This window comes from Molothrus aeneus, chromosome 12 (assembly GCF_037042795.1).
Source record: "Molothrus aeneus isolate 106 chromosome 12, BPBGC_Maene_1.0, whole genome shotgun sequence".
Taxonomy (NCBI): domain Eukaryota; kingdom Metazoa; phylum Chordata; class Aves; order Passeriformes; family Icteridae; genus Molothrus; species Molothrus aeneus.
The window spans coordinates 15,107,031-15,123,625 of record NC_089657.1 but is presented as its reverse complement, the minus strand read 5'-3'; the positions used below and the strand labels follow the sequence as shown (position 1 = coordinate 15,123,625).

The 16,595-nt window shown below is 49.3% G+C and overlaps 2 protein-coding genes across 2 annotated transcripts; one reads left to right on the top strand and one right to left on the bottom strand.

Annotated features, from left to right (window-relative positions):
• The first annotated feature begins 69 nt into the window (after nucleotides 1-69).
• TNNC1 (troponin C1, slow skeletal and cardiac type) lies at nucleotides 70-6,249 on the top strand. The gene is made up of 6 exons (XM_066558195.1): nucleotides 70-171; nucleotides 3,599-3,629; nucleotides 3,924-4,070; nucleotides 5,251-5,365; nucleotides 5,471-5,607; nucleotides 6,168-6,249. The coding sequence occupies exons 1-6, from the start codon at nucleotides 148-150 to the stop codon at nucleotides 6,197-6,199; spliced, it is 486 nt and encodes a 161-aa protein (XP_066414292.1). The 5' UTR covers nucleotides 70-147; the 3' UTR covers nucleotides 6,200-6,249.
• Nucleotides 6,250-11,961: 5,712 nt separating this feature from the next.
• On the bottom strand, nucleotides 11,962-14,721 carry RPL29 (ribosomal protein L29). Its single transcript, XM_066558105.1, has 4 exons — nucleotides 14,635-14,721; nucleotides 14,363-14,407; nucleotides 13,103-13,167; nucleotides 11,962-12,183 (listed from the first exon to the last, which is right to left on the bottom strand). The coding sequence occupies exons 2-4, from the start codon at nucleotides 14,397-14,399 to the stop codon at nucleotides 12,058-12,060; spliced, it is 228 nt and encodes a 75-aa protein (XP_066414202.1). The 5' UTR covers nucleotides 14,400-14,407; nucleotides 14,635-14,721; the 3' UTR covers nucleotides 11,962-12,057.
• Between the last annotated feature and the right edge of the window lie 1,874 nt (nucleotides 14,722-16,595).

Genomic DNA, 16,595 nt, shown 5'->3' with positions numbered 1-16,595 from the left:
GTGTCCCCGTCCCAAGGCACGCAGGCCGGGCATTCCTGGGGGGCCGGGCGTGCGGGGCTGCCCGGGGCCGGCCCCAGCCCCCTATATCAGCCCTGCCCCCGGCAGCGCCGGCACAGCGACAGCGACAGCCCCCGGCCCTGCCCAGCCATGGATGACATCTACAAGGCAGCGGTGAGTGCTGCCCCTGGGGCGCTGGGCTGGGGAGGGGGTCTGAAATGGATCTAAGGATTTTTGTTGGGTCTGAAATGGATCTAAGGATTTTTGTTGTAGGCTCCCCAAAGCTGCGATGGCAATAATTCAGTGGAGAAATGGAAATGAGAAATAATTATAGGGCAGCAACTTTTAGTCAACATCCTCATCCAGGGCACTGACCCTTCCCTCTCATGGCTCGGGAAGTTTCACACTCCTCTTACAAGGGTGAAACTCTCAACCTGCTGTTAAATTATTTACAATGACCCCCTGGTTCTCCACTGTAAAGCAAGGACATGGCTCCTAGGTGAAGTTATAAATCTCAATAAAACCTTCATGGCATAAGAGATGTCTCTTGGTTTTAGCCCAGACAAAGCAGAGGAGGACTTCCCAGGAAAGAAACGTTATTTGTATGGGTTAAAACTCACCCTCTTCTTTCTGGTGTTTTACAACTCTGCCATTGCTATGTTCCCCTGCTCCTTAGCTGAGTATTTTTCATGGGGATTTAAAAAAACCCTTGGTTTGTTCTCAGTTATTTCCAAACCTCCTGCTCTGCTTTGCTGCTCCTGCTCTGTGCTGTGCAGAATCCAGAATGTGAGCTATGCCCTGGGGAACGTGGAGCATCCTTTGGCTATTTTAACTTCCACAGCTGCAGGCTGTGCTCACTGTGTAAACCCAAACTATTTGGTCTGTAATAAGAACTCTGCATTGTTCTGTAATGCAGACAGACAGAGCTGTGCAAGCGGAATAAGGATGAAAATAGATTCTGGATTGTGTGGATTGCTGTTGCATCCATAACTGGCTTTACAGTAAGAGCTTTTTGGTGCTTTTCCCTCCTTAAATATACAGCTGATCAAGTTTGATTTTAAGCAAGAGCAAAAATATACATCATACCTGTCTTATTATTATGCCAAGGTTTTTAGAGGGAAGGAATATATTCCTTGGTAGATAACTGAAGAAAAAAACCCTCAATGCTCACACATCCCCTGTCCTTTGGTTAGCCTTAAACCTCGGAAATGGAACCCCTGTAGTGATCCTGATAGTGTGAAAAGGTTCAGGAAAAGCTGAGTCCCCCAGCCAACACCTTCAAAATGGAGAAAAATCGAACCTGTAAAATCAAAGGAAATCCAGGCCTTTCTAATTAAGGTTTTAAATTAAATAAGCTCTCTGTGACTCAAGGCACAGGCTCTTTCCTCATTGTATAGAGACCACATGGCCATTAATTAGGTAAATGTAGGGTTTGAGTCCTGGGCATTAACTCCCAACACCTTTACAGAGGCAAAACAAGTCCAAGACAGGCACAGCTGAGACAGACAGCTCTTTTGTGTATCTAATTCCCACAATTTAGACTGAAAACATTTACCCGTGGAAAAAATTAAGAACTTCAGTTTCTTCTGTCTGACTTCAAATGAAAGCCATGGGATGGAGAGAGGAGCTGATAAAAGCAAAATACAGCAGATTTGGCATTATCATAGCTGCTGCAGTGCTGTGAGCTTAGAGCTTGCCTTCCCACACTGCAGGCAGAAAAACCTGTTCCTTGAATGATGTGGAGGGAAAAGAGGAATAAGGCAGCAAACAGCACCCATGTCCAGAGCAAACTATGAACAGCTCGAGAGATATTCCTGTGACAAAAATGTCACTCTATAGCAACAATGCATCTAATTTATATACACCACATCTATCACTTCAGTACTCAAGGAGGCTTCAAAAGTGAATAGTGTATATTTTCTGCATGCTGATAGCATATATTAATATTACATTTATGCCAAATCCCCTACGTGCAGCCAGAGAACCCAATGGATTTTCATCTTACACACTCATGCCTAGATAAGGGTGTGCAAACACAAAGCTATTTTGGGAATATTTTTAGGCTCTGTTAAGCAGTGCCTAGAACAGTGCCAGGGACAAGTGTCCAGATAAAGGGCTGCAAGGATAAATACCAAAGCCTGGGAACAATCAGGGAGCTCATCTTTATCTCCAGCACCTCTCTCCCCCAGGTTTATAAATAGCGACTGCGCCAGGGGTGTCGTGTTACAGAGCAGGACTGGCTGTGGCCATCCTGGTGGTGGCTGCCCTTGCTCTGCCCAAAAAATGTCTACAGAGGGCCAGCAGCTGCCTGCCTGCCTTCAGCAGCACCAGGAACACACTGGGCTTGGCTTTCCTCCAGCTGTGGAGAAAAATCCTGCCACCATCCTTAGTGCTTTCTGCCAAGATCTCACCTCCTGGAGCAGGGGGAGTGGGATAAAATGCTCTGCCTGCTCCCACAGGCTCTGTCCTGCTAAGGAAAAGTGCTTTCTCTGCCAGGAAGAACCAGCTGCCTTTTGCAAAACCATTGCCCTTTGGGGCAAAAGAATCAGCTTTCACTCAAAGACACAACCCTGGGGTGTGGGGTCCTGCCCCAAACAAAACTGGCATGTTTGGGGTGGCAGCAAGGAGACTTTAGTGGGGTCAGACAGGGCAGCCATGGGGTCCTACCTGGCTGGATCTAGAGAGGCTGTTGACCAGCATAGGAAGGAAAAGTTGATGTTCTCATGGATGCTTCCAGAGGGGCAGTGAGACATGGTAGTGAGGGCAGCAAGTTCAGCTGGCAGTACCTGAAATGAAGCCAAAGAGAGAAAACTTAAACAGGTATGGCACAGAGCTGATCAATTCCCCCTTGCTCTCCTTATTGGTTATTTTCATTAATTCATGCTATCTAATAAGCTCCCTCTGATGGTCTGTGGGGATTGAATTAGGGCAGAGTTTGGGAACAGTCTGCCAGCCCATATCAGCTAATGCCTGTTGGCTCCACAGGCCATTCCTTCAGAGATTCCCAAAACAGACTGAAGGGAACAGCAGCTCCCTTCAGAGCCAGACACCTTTGTAAGAAAACTGGCTGAGATGGAAGCAGAGCAGTTAAGCTCTGGATAGGGCAGCAGTTCCCTGATCTAGGCCTGAAAAACAAATACCAGGGATAGTCTTGTCTACCTCTCCCTCCCCAGGGAACTCTCAGGCACATCTCAGCTCTGATCTGACATTGGCCCACATGTGAGCAGCCCTCAGCACTGCAGCCATCCTGCAGTGAAATAAGAAATTATCCCCAAACGGTTGACAGAGGCATATTCTTTTCCCAGTGGGCTTTCCCTGCTTGTACATAAGCTATTTCTGCCATGTATTAGCATCTACTACTCTAGAAAAATTATGTTTGCTTCAGAGGAGATGTGAATAATTTTTTAAAGGGAAGAATCTCTTAGCCTGCAAAAACCTGCTATGTCAAAACCCCCTAGCTGTACATTCCCTGATCCATGAGGTTGCCTCTTGTGAGGTTTGGTTGACCCTGGCAAAAGCTGTTGAACAAACAACATGTTCTTTTAGCAATTAGTGATGCTGACAAAATTAAAATGACTTGGAGTCTGTGTTTTCCTTACAGGTTGAGCAGCTGACAGAAGAGCAAAAAAATGGTAGGTGCACCTTCAACCTGACACCAGAGCCTGAAGTGGAGCCCCCAGGCAGCAGCCCAGCCTACCTCAGCAAGAACATTCTGGAAAGTGCTTTGGTCACTCTGGCCAAGGCAGGGCATGGCCCAGGGATTTTGATCCACCAGCATTCCTAGCAAGGCAGTTTCTGGTGTCCCACAAGGCCACGGCTGGGCACTGCTGGGTGCACAGGCAGGGGAGGCTGTGCCTGGGATGAGCCCCTGCCTGCAGGCTCCAGCTGCAGGGCAGGACCCCCTCACCTCTCCTCTCTCTCTCCAGAGTTCAAGGCTGCCTTTGACATCTTCGTGCTGGGGGCAGAGGATGGCTGCATCAGCACCAAGGAGCTGGGGAAGGTGATGAGGATGCTGGGGCAGAACCCCACCCCTGAGGAGCTGCAGGAGATGATAGATGAGGTGGATGAAGATGGTGAGAAGTTTGGGTTTCTTCTGCTCTCCCAAGCACCATCCCCACATCTGGGGGTGTGGGGGCCATCTGTGCAGTGCTGGAAGGATCCATGCTGGGGACAGTCACAGCTGTGGGGTGCAGCCTGCTGTGAATTCAAAGGACATTAAACACCCACCAGACCTCAGCATGGCTCCTTTATGGAATTTCCAGCAAAGAGAAACTATAGAAATTTTTATTCCTACAGAGATCGGACTGCTTGAACTGATTTTGGGGGGTATTGTGAAATTGTACAGATCCTTTTAAAAAACCAAATACAGGCTGAATGTAGGAACTGCCATTTCAGAAATGCCACTTAGAGGATTTGATCAGGAAAGTCTCTCACTGCTCAAGTGTACACACCCCCACATAACTAACTGTCAATACTGATTCAATCAGTGTACTGATGATCACACATAACAAAACCCACTGTGGTCATTTGGGCAGAAATACCACACTAAGTAACTGGAAAATAAAAAACCCTTTAAAAATCAGGCAAAAAAGGAAAGCACCTGAGTCATTGAAAACAACACTACTATAGTGCAGGTGCAAAACCACACTGCATGAATACCTGCCTTCTGGAGCCTTCAATATTAATACCCAAATTAGATGGACAGGTATCTCCATAGCAGGAATTTCCATCCTTTGGTACTTCCAGAAGGACTTCTGCCAAGGCAAAATGACTGTGAAAGGTAAAAATTCACTTTCAAGGTCAGGGAAGGGCCTCAGTCACTTTTTCCAGCATCCTGAGAGCTGACTCTTGCTGCAGGGCTGCTCTCCTGAGTTTTGGCCCTTGCTTGCTGAAGGGAAGGGTGATCCCTCTTTGGCATTGCCCATCCACCCCCTGTAGCTCCAGCTGATGGCTCTGGCTGGGCTCCCCTTTCCTGCATTCCTCAAGTCCAGTATGAGAAGAGACTGAGGCGTCAGACCTTGTATATTCTTCCAGTCTGACTTATAGAGACACAGTCTGATGGCAGTCTTGGTTTTTAACTTTAACAATAACGGGTTTAACACCACCACTTAAGGTTTTGGGGTTCTGAATTCACGTGGCTGTGCAGGGAAGCTGGGTGGGCCAGTCTGGTGGAGCTGCTCATGGAGAAGTGTGGAGTTCAGTCAGGGTCCCAGTGCTGGCCAGCTGGCCCCAGACAGTCCTTTCTTCCCTCAGGCAGCGGCACCGTGGACTTCGATGAGTTCCTGGTTATGATGGTGCGGTGTATGAAAGATGACAGCAAAGGAAAAACCGAGGAGGAACTCTCAGACCTCTTCAGGATGTTTGATAAGTAAGAGCCATGAGCACAGCGAGGTGGGGTGGTGGGAGGGTGCAGCCAGCCTGGCCCCCTCCCCAGCAGCTCTGTCTGGTCCTGAGCTCTTCTGTCCTGGCACAGAAACGCTGATGGCTACATCGACCTCGAGGAGCTGAAGATCATGCTGCAGGCAACGGGAGAGACCATCACCGAGGATGACATAGAGGAACTGATGAAAGATGGGGATAAAAACAACGATGGCAGGATTGACTATGATGGTAGGACTCTTTCTTGCATGTGGTTTGATCACAGGCCCTTGGTCATGCCCCTGGGCAGCTCCCTTGGTCTTGGCTGATTTCTTGGATGAGCATGAGCTCATGCAGGCAGTGCTGGGCAATACCTCTGACAGGAGCACGTGCACAGGGATGGCAGGGTTCTTACACTTGTGAAATGGGAGCAAGGACCTGGGGCTGCCTTACCTGTGCCCTTGCTGTACTGAAGCACTGCCACTTTTCACCAGTCCCCTCCTGCCCCCATTAACACCAGCACCATTTCTGAGGGGCTGTGTCTTTGAATGTGGTGCTGACAAAATGATGCCCAGGCCATGTGGTGGCAGCTGAGGGTGATGCTGGGCTCCAGTGACATTTCCAGCAGGAGTCACAAGGAGTCCTTGCCACAGTCAGAGGAGCAGTAGCCATCCCCCCCTTGGCCTTTCGCATATCGTGAGGGTGGAACAGGAGACAGGGCTGGGAAAAGCTGCCAAGAGCACACTTGGTGGCTGTGAGGGCACTTCAGTCTCACCTCACACCTCTTGTCTCCAATGTCTTCCCCTTGGCAGAGTTCCTGGAGTTTATGAAGGGGGTTGAATAAATCTGAGGCCAGATGGACAGCTTGAATCTGCTAAACCCTCCAGCTCTGCATCTCATCTCCTTGACTCAGTCCCCTGGCTACCAGCATGAAGACTGAGTGCTGAGAAGGGTGGCCAGGGGGAAATAAAACCTGTTAATACCCAGTGCCTCAGCTGGTCATTCCTTGGAGGTTCAGTGACAGCTTCACCCCTGTTGTGTTCTCATGATTAATGAAACCACTCCTGGGGGCTACTTCTGGTGACATCACAACTGGAGCTTCAAGCCTCCAAGGAGGTATTCTGCTGCCAGCCCAACAGCAAAGTCCATCCAACAGGGCCATGGGTGCTTGTGGGGAGCTGCCATGTTCCATCTCCTAACTCCCCCATGGTGAGCAGGCTTGGGAGCTGGCACTGGTGCCTGCTGGTTCAACTGGAGCATTGGCAGCATTTTAGCAATGAAATATGAATTAAAACTCCCTTCAGCCATCACTGACATTCATGTGCCAGGGACAGTCCCTCTCCTCCCTACTCTCACCCTGGCTATCCAAGGGTACACCCCCTCCTCCTCCCTGCCAGCCTGATTGGCACCCTGTAATGCCCAAAGACCTCACTTTGCTTTGGAAACATAAATAAAAGCCATTCCTGAGCTGGACTGGTTGCTCCTTCCTGTCTCTCCCAGCCTGGTGGGAGGCAGGTACTGGCCCCTCATAGTCCTCCTGCAGCCCCGGGTGGGAGCCTCACTACAAAAAAATGAGACCCCCAATTTTCCCTGTCGAATCACATCGATTTGGGCCACTGAGAAATGCACAAGCCCACTCTGGGTCTCAGCTCCCAGGCACAGGGTGACAGCAGGGCCAAGGAGCCACAGCACCGTCTCCTCTCACCCCAAGGAAGCGCAGCATTCCTGTGGCATTAGCAGCTCTCCCTGCACATAGCTGCCTCCTCCCATCGAATTACAGCCCCAGCACAACTCCCACATTGCAGTCGTGTTGCTAAAGTCAATCGTTTACCCAAGCAAAACAAACATTGGCAGGGCAGGCACGGGACAGTGCAGGTGCAAGCCTGGGCCGTGCTGCTCTCAGCCCTGCGTGGCCACGCTGCTGGGCCAGTGCCCCAGCTCTGCTGCTTGTCCTTCTGCCTTTCCTCCCCAAAACAGATTTATTTTTCCCCCACTTCTGTGGAAATAACACCCTAAAGCAGCTGTGACACAATCTCATTTATAGCAATGATGAAATATTGCAGTTCAGGGAAAACAGGGATGAGAGAGGTGGTTGATTGTTTGCAAGGACATGGCTGTGTCTTTCCTCTGGACAAGCAGCACTAAATACTTTGCTAAATCAAGGCTTATAACAACAGAAAAACTAAGAAAATGAACCTGTCAGCTAGAAACCTAGCGTATTTTGGAAACAACTCAAACACAAACATATCTTTGACTCACTCACAAGGGTCTCCCCAAGGGCTCCAAGCTCTTGATGCCATAGCTACTGCAGGTTCAGCAGGACTACAGGTGCACCAGAAGGCAATGGAAATATGGGTCTGAGAACCCTGTGACAGGAAATGCTCCCAGGGGTTAACAGATTCTGTTTCCAACTAATTTGTAGCCTAGAGATTAAAAAGAAACATTTTCCACCTCTGCAGTGTAGCAGCAGCAGCAGCAGCAGCAGTTTCCCACTGAAACCTGTGAGGACACAGCATGTCCTCATGTTTTACCCCAGACCTGGGAACCTCCAGAGCTGCCAATAGCTGGGGTTCAGCCAGGAGCTGAGGTGATGCCAGCTGTCCCCACACCCATGGCCACCCAGCCCACGGGCAACCCACAGCTGCACTCACGTCACATCAGGCATCACTGACAGCCCCCTTATCCTCCTCTGTCCTGGCCAAATCCCAGCATCCAAAAAAGACTTCTCCAAGATATTCCTCACTGATTACTGATAGGCTTTGGCTCCCTGGAGGGTGAACAAGAGAGAAAATAAGGTTAACCCCTTTCCTTCAGTCAGCTTGGTGGCTTGGACTGTGCTGTGACCCAGGGAAAAGAATGGCTGGGAAGAGCCACCTGGCCCTGTGTCTGGGCTCTTCCCCCTTGGCTCAATGGCACTGGCAGCAGAAAGCCACAGCCTCACCTGCTGCCCACCCTTTTCCAAGAGTGCAGCCCAGAAAGTGGTGGCTGCAGAGAGAAGAGGTCTTGTAGCAGCCAAAACTTGTCACTAGAAAAGCAGATACACTGGGACTATTTAGGCTTTTCCCATCCTTAGAACAGGAGGTTGGGAAGCCAGGAAAACTGCTGCCAGGCTGGCCTGCCTTAAAACACTGCCTGTCCTCCCAGTCAGACAGCAAATGCTGCAGGGTGAGGAGCTGTGGGTGGATTCACTGCTGGCTAAAACACAGGAACAACTGCACAAGGAATGTAACACGACATGACAGGCCAGAGAGTGGGTGAGCAGGCTGAAAAAACAGCCCCCCTGGAGGATCAGCTTGGCTGAGCCCCCACACAGGGGATGTGCTAACAGTGAATGAAAACCACCCTGAGGAATCCATGGATCTGTGCAACTCCAAATCAGTTTGCAGTTTTCAGTGCATGTGTAACAAACCTCTGGTGCCCAAAAGCATTTGAGGAATGTGAGGCAAGTCCACATTGTCTTGGGAAGAAAAAGCAATTAGCTTTTTTTTTTTTTTCTAAATCAGGCAAAAAGTCATTTACCAGCGTCTAAAACAGACCCTAGATCTGTGTGCTCTTACCTCCCTAGCAGAGACAGGAGCTGTCCAGGCAGGTGACAGCAGCCCATGCCACTGGACACTGCCACAGCTCTCAGGCCATTTCTCTGCTTGCCTTTGCTGTGGATTTAAACTCCTGCCCTGGTTTGCAGCTTTATCAGCATATTTGAGGCCTCTCCTCAGCCCTCAATAAAACTTTGCTGTGTGAACCAAGTGACTGCAGGAAGCTCAGATGAAATTTTGTACCCACTGCCCTAATAAAACCTCTGCCTAAATCTGCCAGCAGGGCAGTGGCAGTGTAACGTGAGCCAAGGTACATCAGATAAACACTTCACCAAGCCAAAGCCCCTGTGGTGTAGAAACACCTGCAACAGGCTTGAAACCTGGGCAAAGCAGAACTCATGCTCTGTTACTGCTTCTTTTTGACCACATTATTCAAAGGCAGTAAAGGGGGACACAGCAACATGTGTCCAGCCCTACTTTTTGTCATCACTGTGAACATCAATGTCCCCAGTAAACACCTTGCCCCATCAGAGCATTTTGCAGGGCTTTGATTCCCTCCCCCCAGTTCTGTGCTCTTGGCTTTCAGAGCAATGGCTCACCTTTGCCAAACGAGATGATTTGGTATTTGGTTACACGCCCTTTGCCTTTTTTCTTTTTTAAGTCAAGCAGAGAAAGGAGCCAAACTGGAACTTGATACAGAGTCCTCTTAATTGCAAAAGGGAGAAATAATCTGCAGCAAGTATGATGTGCAGCAGCAGCAAGCACGAGATGTATAAGCTGATGTACAGCAGTTGTTGAGCATTGAGATGCTTTTGAGCTCTTTGTCTTCCTGCAGGATACCAAACACTTCATCAGGAGAGTTGTGCAGTTTTCAAATATCAAAGATGAGAGAGCTCTGTGTAATAGGGATAGTTTCAAGTGGGCCACAGCTGCTGGTCCCCCCTCCCGGCTCTGTATATGTAATGCCCCCAAAAAGGATCTCCAACCTCACTTCACCAACAGAACTCACATGATTTCACAAGGCCAGAAAAAGAGGATGGAGACCCACCCGGAGGCAGAGTCAGCACAAACTCCCCTCCACAGCTTCCCCCTTTGGGGCTGGGGTGACTGTACAAAGAGGAGAGCTGTGAACACAGGTGTCACAGGGTTAGCAAATGCAGGAGGTGGTCACTGATGTCCAGGCAGCGTCCTGCAGAGCCACCACATGAGCAGGGAGCACACAACAACAAACCTGACACCTGTGGAAGCTCACAGAATTCCTGTCTCTTGCTACACAATGATGCCTGGATTAAGGTTACGTTCCTCTGGGCTGCATTTTGTCACGCAGCCGCTATTTTGGTCAGAAAGTCAGCAAGCCCTTATTTGGGAAGCTGTCCCACTGAAGGGCAGCATGAAGGGCAGTGAGATGAAAAGGCTGCTCTGAAGGCAGGCCTGGGGGAGCTGCCTGGAGCCACAGGAAACCCAAATCTTGCCCTCTGCTTCTCCTTAACATTCCAACATCCTCTTCTCAGCCTGACCCTTGCCTCTCTCTTCCCTCAGACTGCATCTTGTGGGTGAGCTACACTCACAACACAAGCACTCTGGGGAACACATCAAGGGGATTGAGATGAAATCTCCCCTCTTACCTTTTTCTTATGGAAAAGTTTTAGTGCTAGAGATTTAAAATGCAGAACATACACTGGGTAGAAAATCTGCAGACACACAGGTAAAGGTGTAGACTGACAAACACCAAGTGCTCTGTTCAGAGATTTTTTCCTTAAACTCTTTTAACACACATCTACACCAGACTGACCACACTGACCCTCACGGGACCAGCCACTCCCATCTCCTTCAGTACCAGCAACAACTCCACTCTGTGTGCCTTAATCATCTAGCAAGCAGTGGAGTGAAGCTTGCCAATGAACTGTCATGCTGTTGCTTAATATTAAATCTGTTTTTTACTAATACCTTTGCTGGTGATCATTTAAGCTCCTCAAACACTTGTTTGTAACAGGCTGACAAACACCAACCTCCACAAAAGCCCAAGAGATGCACACAGCAGGAATCAGACAGCTAAGGGCTACAGACATCCCTGACTTTACAACCCCCTTGACTTATGAGTTTCAAATTAGTAAATCTCTTTATATTGCTTTGTTTAGGGGTGGGTGGGTTTTCCTAATCAGTCAAAAACAATTAAAAAGTGGGAACTGGGAGAAGATTTTTGAATTTAAGCCAGAGAGAATTCAAATTAACACACATAATTTTGGTAACTGGCTAAACTATTAAAAAAAATAAGTTACATGAGTTGGATGTTCTAGTTAAAATTGTTTTTTATCCTGCAAGTATTTTGCTGCTCTACTGCAGTCAGGTCCGTGTGAACGTCCAGCCCTGGTGTGCTCTGCTGTTTACCCCACCGGGTGGACACGCACAGGAACTGCAATCTCAGAGCAGCCGGCTGCATTCCAACAGGTGCCTCGTGCCAGAAGCGCAAAGCACGGCACGAGTCAGCTTTTGGGGGGTCCTGAGCAGTGAAGCCCTCTCCTGATGTACAAAACAGCAGGAGCAAAACCCGGGCTCAGCTCCTCCCGGGATTTCACACGTTATCCCCCTCCCCATCTCCCCAAGCCAGCACATTTCATCAGACAGTACTTTTGTTACTGGAGTGATTCCCTAAAATCAGTCACTATTAAAAAATGTGCATTTTGTATTTTCCTAAACCTTTACATGTTCCCAGGTGTAGGTTCATTAATGCTTCAATATCTACAAATATTTCAGGATACAACACACACCAACTCCAGCACCACAGCCAGCACCCTTTCTCCTGCAATTTCCCTGGATTCCCACAGCTGTAGGAAACCACACGCCAAAGCAGCAGACATGGAACAGCCCTTAGAAAGTTCACCTTGCTTTAACAGCACCAGGAATTATCACTGAACTCATGGTACCTGAGAAAGAAAATGTCACCCCAGTTTTCAAAAGCACAAGGAGGATCCAGGTACCTGCAAGCCAGCCAGGCTCCCCGGATCACTACTCACAGGCTAGATGCACAGCTGGCAGCTAAAATACAACTCAAACAAGGCCTCTCCTCAAATTCAGGAGGTGAAGGCTTTGTTACATACAATTTTATTTTAAAAAATGCTGTAACACACATGCCAGTAAGAAAACTGGGTCTTCTTGTTAAAGCACATCAGTCCTTTTTCTGCTGAGCAGCCTGCTGAGCTGCCTGCTTCGCATTGTTGGCCTGCATCTTCTTCAGCCCCTTCTTGTTGTGTTTCTTTGCAAATCTCATGTTCCTCAGAAACTTGGGATCAACCTATAAAAACAAAGGAAAAATAAGCCACGTTGCAGAAAAGTCATCTATAAAAACATTTATAGCTCCATACTGTTGCAATTATTCCCAAATTCAGGCTGTGACTAGTTCCAACTTCTCTTCTGATTTTTCAACAAGATTATTTTAGTCATCTGCAACCAGGCATTAACAGCTGTTTTCCTTAACCACCATAAACAAACAAAAAATCCCAAACCCCAGCAATAACTGTAAAGAAAGAATAGGACAGGCAAAGGTGCAGGAGAGGCAAGACTGAACCCTCACTGAGCTTTCCAGAAGACAAATTTTTACATCACTTCCAAAAAGCGTTGTAGACTGTGACATCTACAAGGCAAATAAAATCACAACCCTCCCTAACAAAAAATTTACTGTTTTCATTTCATAATGAAATGGAAACAGATCCTGTCGTACCATTTGGATTATCTCAGAAAAAGCAATATACTGTCAGTTTCGTGTGTTTTGCCCAGAAATGCCAATTCCTCTTATTTTGTAAGTGAAATTATCTGGATTAGTATAAACAGTAAAACAATATTGAAGGAGAGAGAAGAGGGGGAAAGGAGGAGACCCAGCAGGACTCAAAAGGGAAAGGAACCATTTAACTGGCAAGTGTTTGTTTTACTGGAAAACAGCACTCAGTGACAGCCACCAGAACAGGACAGGGACAAAACTGGCCACTGACTAAAATGCAGTTTTATCGACATACAAGGGCAGATTTCATGTGGGTTAGAAATATCCCAGCTGCATGTCAGGCAAGTAAAAGAACTGAACCCCATAGTGGTTGTGACCCCCTGCAACACAGGCATGTCTCCAAAAAAAGTGTCAGTCAAAAAATACAAATTCTGGGGTTTTTCACATTTAAGCCTCAGTGACTCAACAGCCTGGGAATACCAACAGAAATACTCACCCCTTTGAGAGATTCATATCTATGGGTTTTGGGCTTCTTGATGCCATTTCTGTGCCACTTACGGGCTGTGTGGAAAACAAGACAATTACTTAAATTCCAGTTTCTGCTATTATTTAGCAGCTGCATTAGTTTCTAAGTGTACCTGACCATCAAAATGGTGTGGAATAGACAATTTCCGGACCCTTCCTATCCAAACTACATTTCAATTAAAAACACATCTCTATGCTCATCCCTTTGCATGGGATTTCAATCCAAAGATTTCAGGCAGCTCATTAACTAATGACACCCTGACAGCATCACCTCACTCATTAATAAACTGAAGCCCTTGTGGTCAGTGTCAGAGGGCACTGTCACTCACTGTGCAGGACCAAGCAGAACCCACCTGTGACCTCTGCTAATCACAGCACTGATGAAAGACCCCAACCATGAATGATTTCATCACTGTGGCCATCTCTGGATTGCACAGGATCCCAGGGATGAAGCTTTTCAGGAACATCACACAATGACAGGATGGCTTGGGTTGGAAATAACTTTAAGGACCATCCTGTTCCACCCCCTGCCAAGGGCTAGGATATCTCTCACCAGACCAGGCTGCTCCAAGCCCTGTCCTTGGACACTTCCATGGATGGAGCAGCCACAGCTTGTCTGAGCATCTCACAGGGAAGCATTTCTTCCTAATATCCAAGCCTACTCTGTCAGTGTGAAGCCATTCCTCTGTGTCCTGCAGCTGCCTGCTCTTGTAAAAGGTCCCTCTGCCTGCTTAGCTGGTGGTGACCACCATGGCATCACTCAGGTTGGAAAAGGCCTATGAGACCACAGAGTCCACCACCACCACCCAGCCAACCCGACCAGGGCACGTTCAGCCTTTCCCTGAACACCTCCAGGTATGGTGACACCACCACCTCTCTAGGTAGCCCATACCAATGTCCAAGCACCCTCCCTGTGAAGAAATTCTTCCTAATATCCAACCCAAACCTCCCCTGGCACAGCTTGAGTCTGCATCCTGTCATTCTACTGCCGGTTACCTGGGATAAGAAACCGACCCCCAGTTTTCCAATGTAAAAGCTCCTATTTTTCTACCTACGTATTAATTCTACACTGAGCCCAAACAAGCCTCGACTGTTATCGCACTTCTTCAACCCCCCCATTCCATCCCTGTGCAGCACCACCTTATCTGCCACAAACCCCAGGGCAGGCCGTGCTGCCCTCACCGCGCCAGTCCCAGCCCGGTTAACCCGCCGGGATCCCCTGCCCGCTCACACTGGTTGTGCGTGGTGTGGTTCTTGGACTTGGCCATGGTCGCACCTGCGGGAGAAACACACACGGCTCAGCCGGGCCGGGCTGCCGAGGGGCGCCCGGCTGCCGCACAGAGCCCGCCCGGCCCCGAGCCCCGGTTATTGCCCCGCTCCGACAGCCCCGACCCGGCCCCTCCGCCCGGCCCGGCCCGCGGATGGTGCCGGATGGGCGCGGATGGTGCCGGATGGGCGCGGATGGTGCCGGATGGGCGCGGATGGTGCCGGGGCCGCCCTCACCGGAGCCGCGCTCGCCGCCGCCACCGGACCGGAAGAGAGAGAGCACCGCGGGGGCTGCCGGGAATCAGGGTCGGACCGGAACCCCGTGTCCTGCAGTTCCGCCCGGCAGTTTCCCCGTTGCCTTCCCGAATCGCTGGTGTGTGCCCGCACCGCCCCGGCTCCCGCGGCTGCCGCTCCCGCTCCGGGTCCGTGAAGGGCCTGAGGCCGCTCCCACCCCGTGAGGGCCCTGCCGCGGAAGGACCGCAACCCCCAGCGACGTGGCGGACCCGGTCCGGCAGCGACGCGGTTCCCCCAGCAACGCGGTTCCCAGCAACACGGTCCCCCCACTATGGTGCCCCCAGCCATGGCCTCTGCCGGCCGGGAGCCGAGAGCCAAGAGAGCCGGGAGCCGAGGCCGCCTTGCTTGGTCCTGCCCGACCCCCTTGGGAGCCTGAGGCCCTCGGCCCCGTCGGAGCCCGGGCTGGGTTCATCTGTGCGTTCACCGCGCTCGGGCAATGTAGTCATGCACAGACAACGCTCCTCGGGGCGGGTTCACTCAATGCGTTCATCTTTTATTGGTATGAAGCACCAGGGGCTCGAACAGCTCTGTTGTTTTCAGACAGAACGCTGTGCCAGCTCGGTGACCCCCACAACCCCCAAGCCCAGCAAAGACCTGGCACATCGCAGGTGTGCTGTGTTCTGACCATGTTGTGAGGTTAAAGTGTCACTCCTGCAAATGACAAGGACTGAAGTTGGTATTTCAGTCTGTGACAGACATTGAAATTATGGCTGCGATGGGAAAATTTCCTCATGGAAAGGGTAGACATTGCAATGGTTTGCCCAGTGTGGTGGTGGAGCTGCTGTCCCTGGAGGTGTCCAAGGAAAGACTGGATTTGTGGTCATGGATTGGGGCATCTCCCATGGTGAAGTGACACAGGAATAAGGGGAACAAGGAAGGCCAAGCTTGCCCTAGCCCCTAGGGTTTTATCTCTTGACCAATTGTAGCATTTCTGGCCAAGGGTGCTGTGATTTCAAATGGGAACCACTGAAAAATTCGCAGAAAAGGCCCAGGCTCTTCTGCATTGTGGGAACAGACTGCCACCTTTTGATGGCATTGCCTTTATTTTACAGTGAGAGGCACAAGTGAATTGCTTAAAGTAACCCAGACTGAAAAAATAGCCCAGAGACCAAAAGCCCCATGGCCAGTACAGGAAGTGAACTGGACATTGTTTCAGTGGCTGATTGCTTGCAGAGCAATTGCTACTCTGCCCCAAGTTCAGATAGCTATAAACAAGCTCTTCCTATTATTAAAACAGGGGAAAATAGGTTGTCCTTAGTGGTTGGATAATACTGATGAGAGTGAAATAAAAAGAGGCAGGAAAAAGAAAGATAATGCAATTCAATTTCAGTATTTCTCTTATTTTGAGCAAGACCTAAGATGCAAAATGTATTTGGCTTAATTTCCCAGCCCCACCCCCATTCTGAGCACTTGTTTTGTAAAAATAGATGAAAATAGCAATATTCTTTTACTGGCATTTTGCAGCTGGAATATGAAGGTCTGCTCAAAATCCTCCTTGATATGCAAACATCTGACTTTTTAAACTGTTGTTTTTTTAAATTCCTTCCACTATAGAGAGCTCCAGTCTTAAAATATTTGTACATCACTGTGGCCAGCTAATTGCAGCCAACAGTAGAGAGAAACCCTGACTCCTGATAACACAGAGAGCCAAGCTCAGTGGAAGACAGAACTGAATCCCAGAGATGTGTTTGCGTCCACTGCATTTCAAAATGCACTAATTTCTGAGCCTTCCTCCACAAAGAAACAGAAGGGTTTACTTTAGGGCTCTATCCACCCTTTCCAAGTTTTTTGCAATTATTGCTGTTGGATCTCCCTGGGAGTCTTTCCCAGCTGCTGCTGGGGCCACTCAGATGAGCAGTCAGCCAGGTGGGGATTAGAGAAGCTGTTCTTAATGCCCAGGTGAT

Coding starts and splice junctions, on each gene's coding strand:
- TNNC1 (XM_066558195.1), top strand. CDS start 148: ATGGATGACATCTACAAGGCAGCG. Junction 5,366..5,470: donor CTCTTCAGGATGTTTGATAA/GTAAGAGCCATG, acceptor GTCCTGGCACAG/AAACGCTGATGGCTACATCG. Junction 5,608..6,167: donor TGGCAGGATTGACTATGATG/GTAGGACTCTTT, acceptor TCCCCTTGGCAG/AGTTCCTGGAGTTTATGAAG.
- RPL29 (XM_066558105.1), bottom strand. CDS start 14,399: ATGGCCAAGTCCAAGAACCACACCACGCACAACCAGT. Junction 13,168..14,362: donor CCACACCACGCACAACCAGT/GTGAGCGGGCAG, acceptor TTTTCCACACAG/CCCGTAAGTGGCACAGAAAT. Junction 12,184..13,102: donor GATATGAATCTCTCAAAGGG/GTGAGTATTTCT, acceptor TTGTTTTTATAG/GTTGATCCCAAGTTTCTGAG.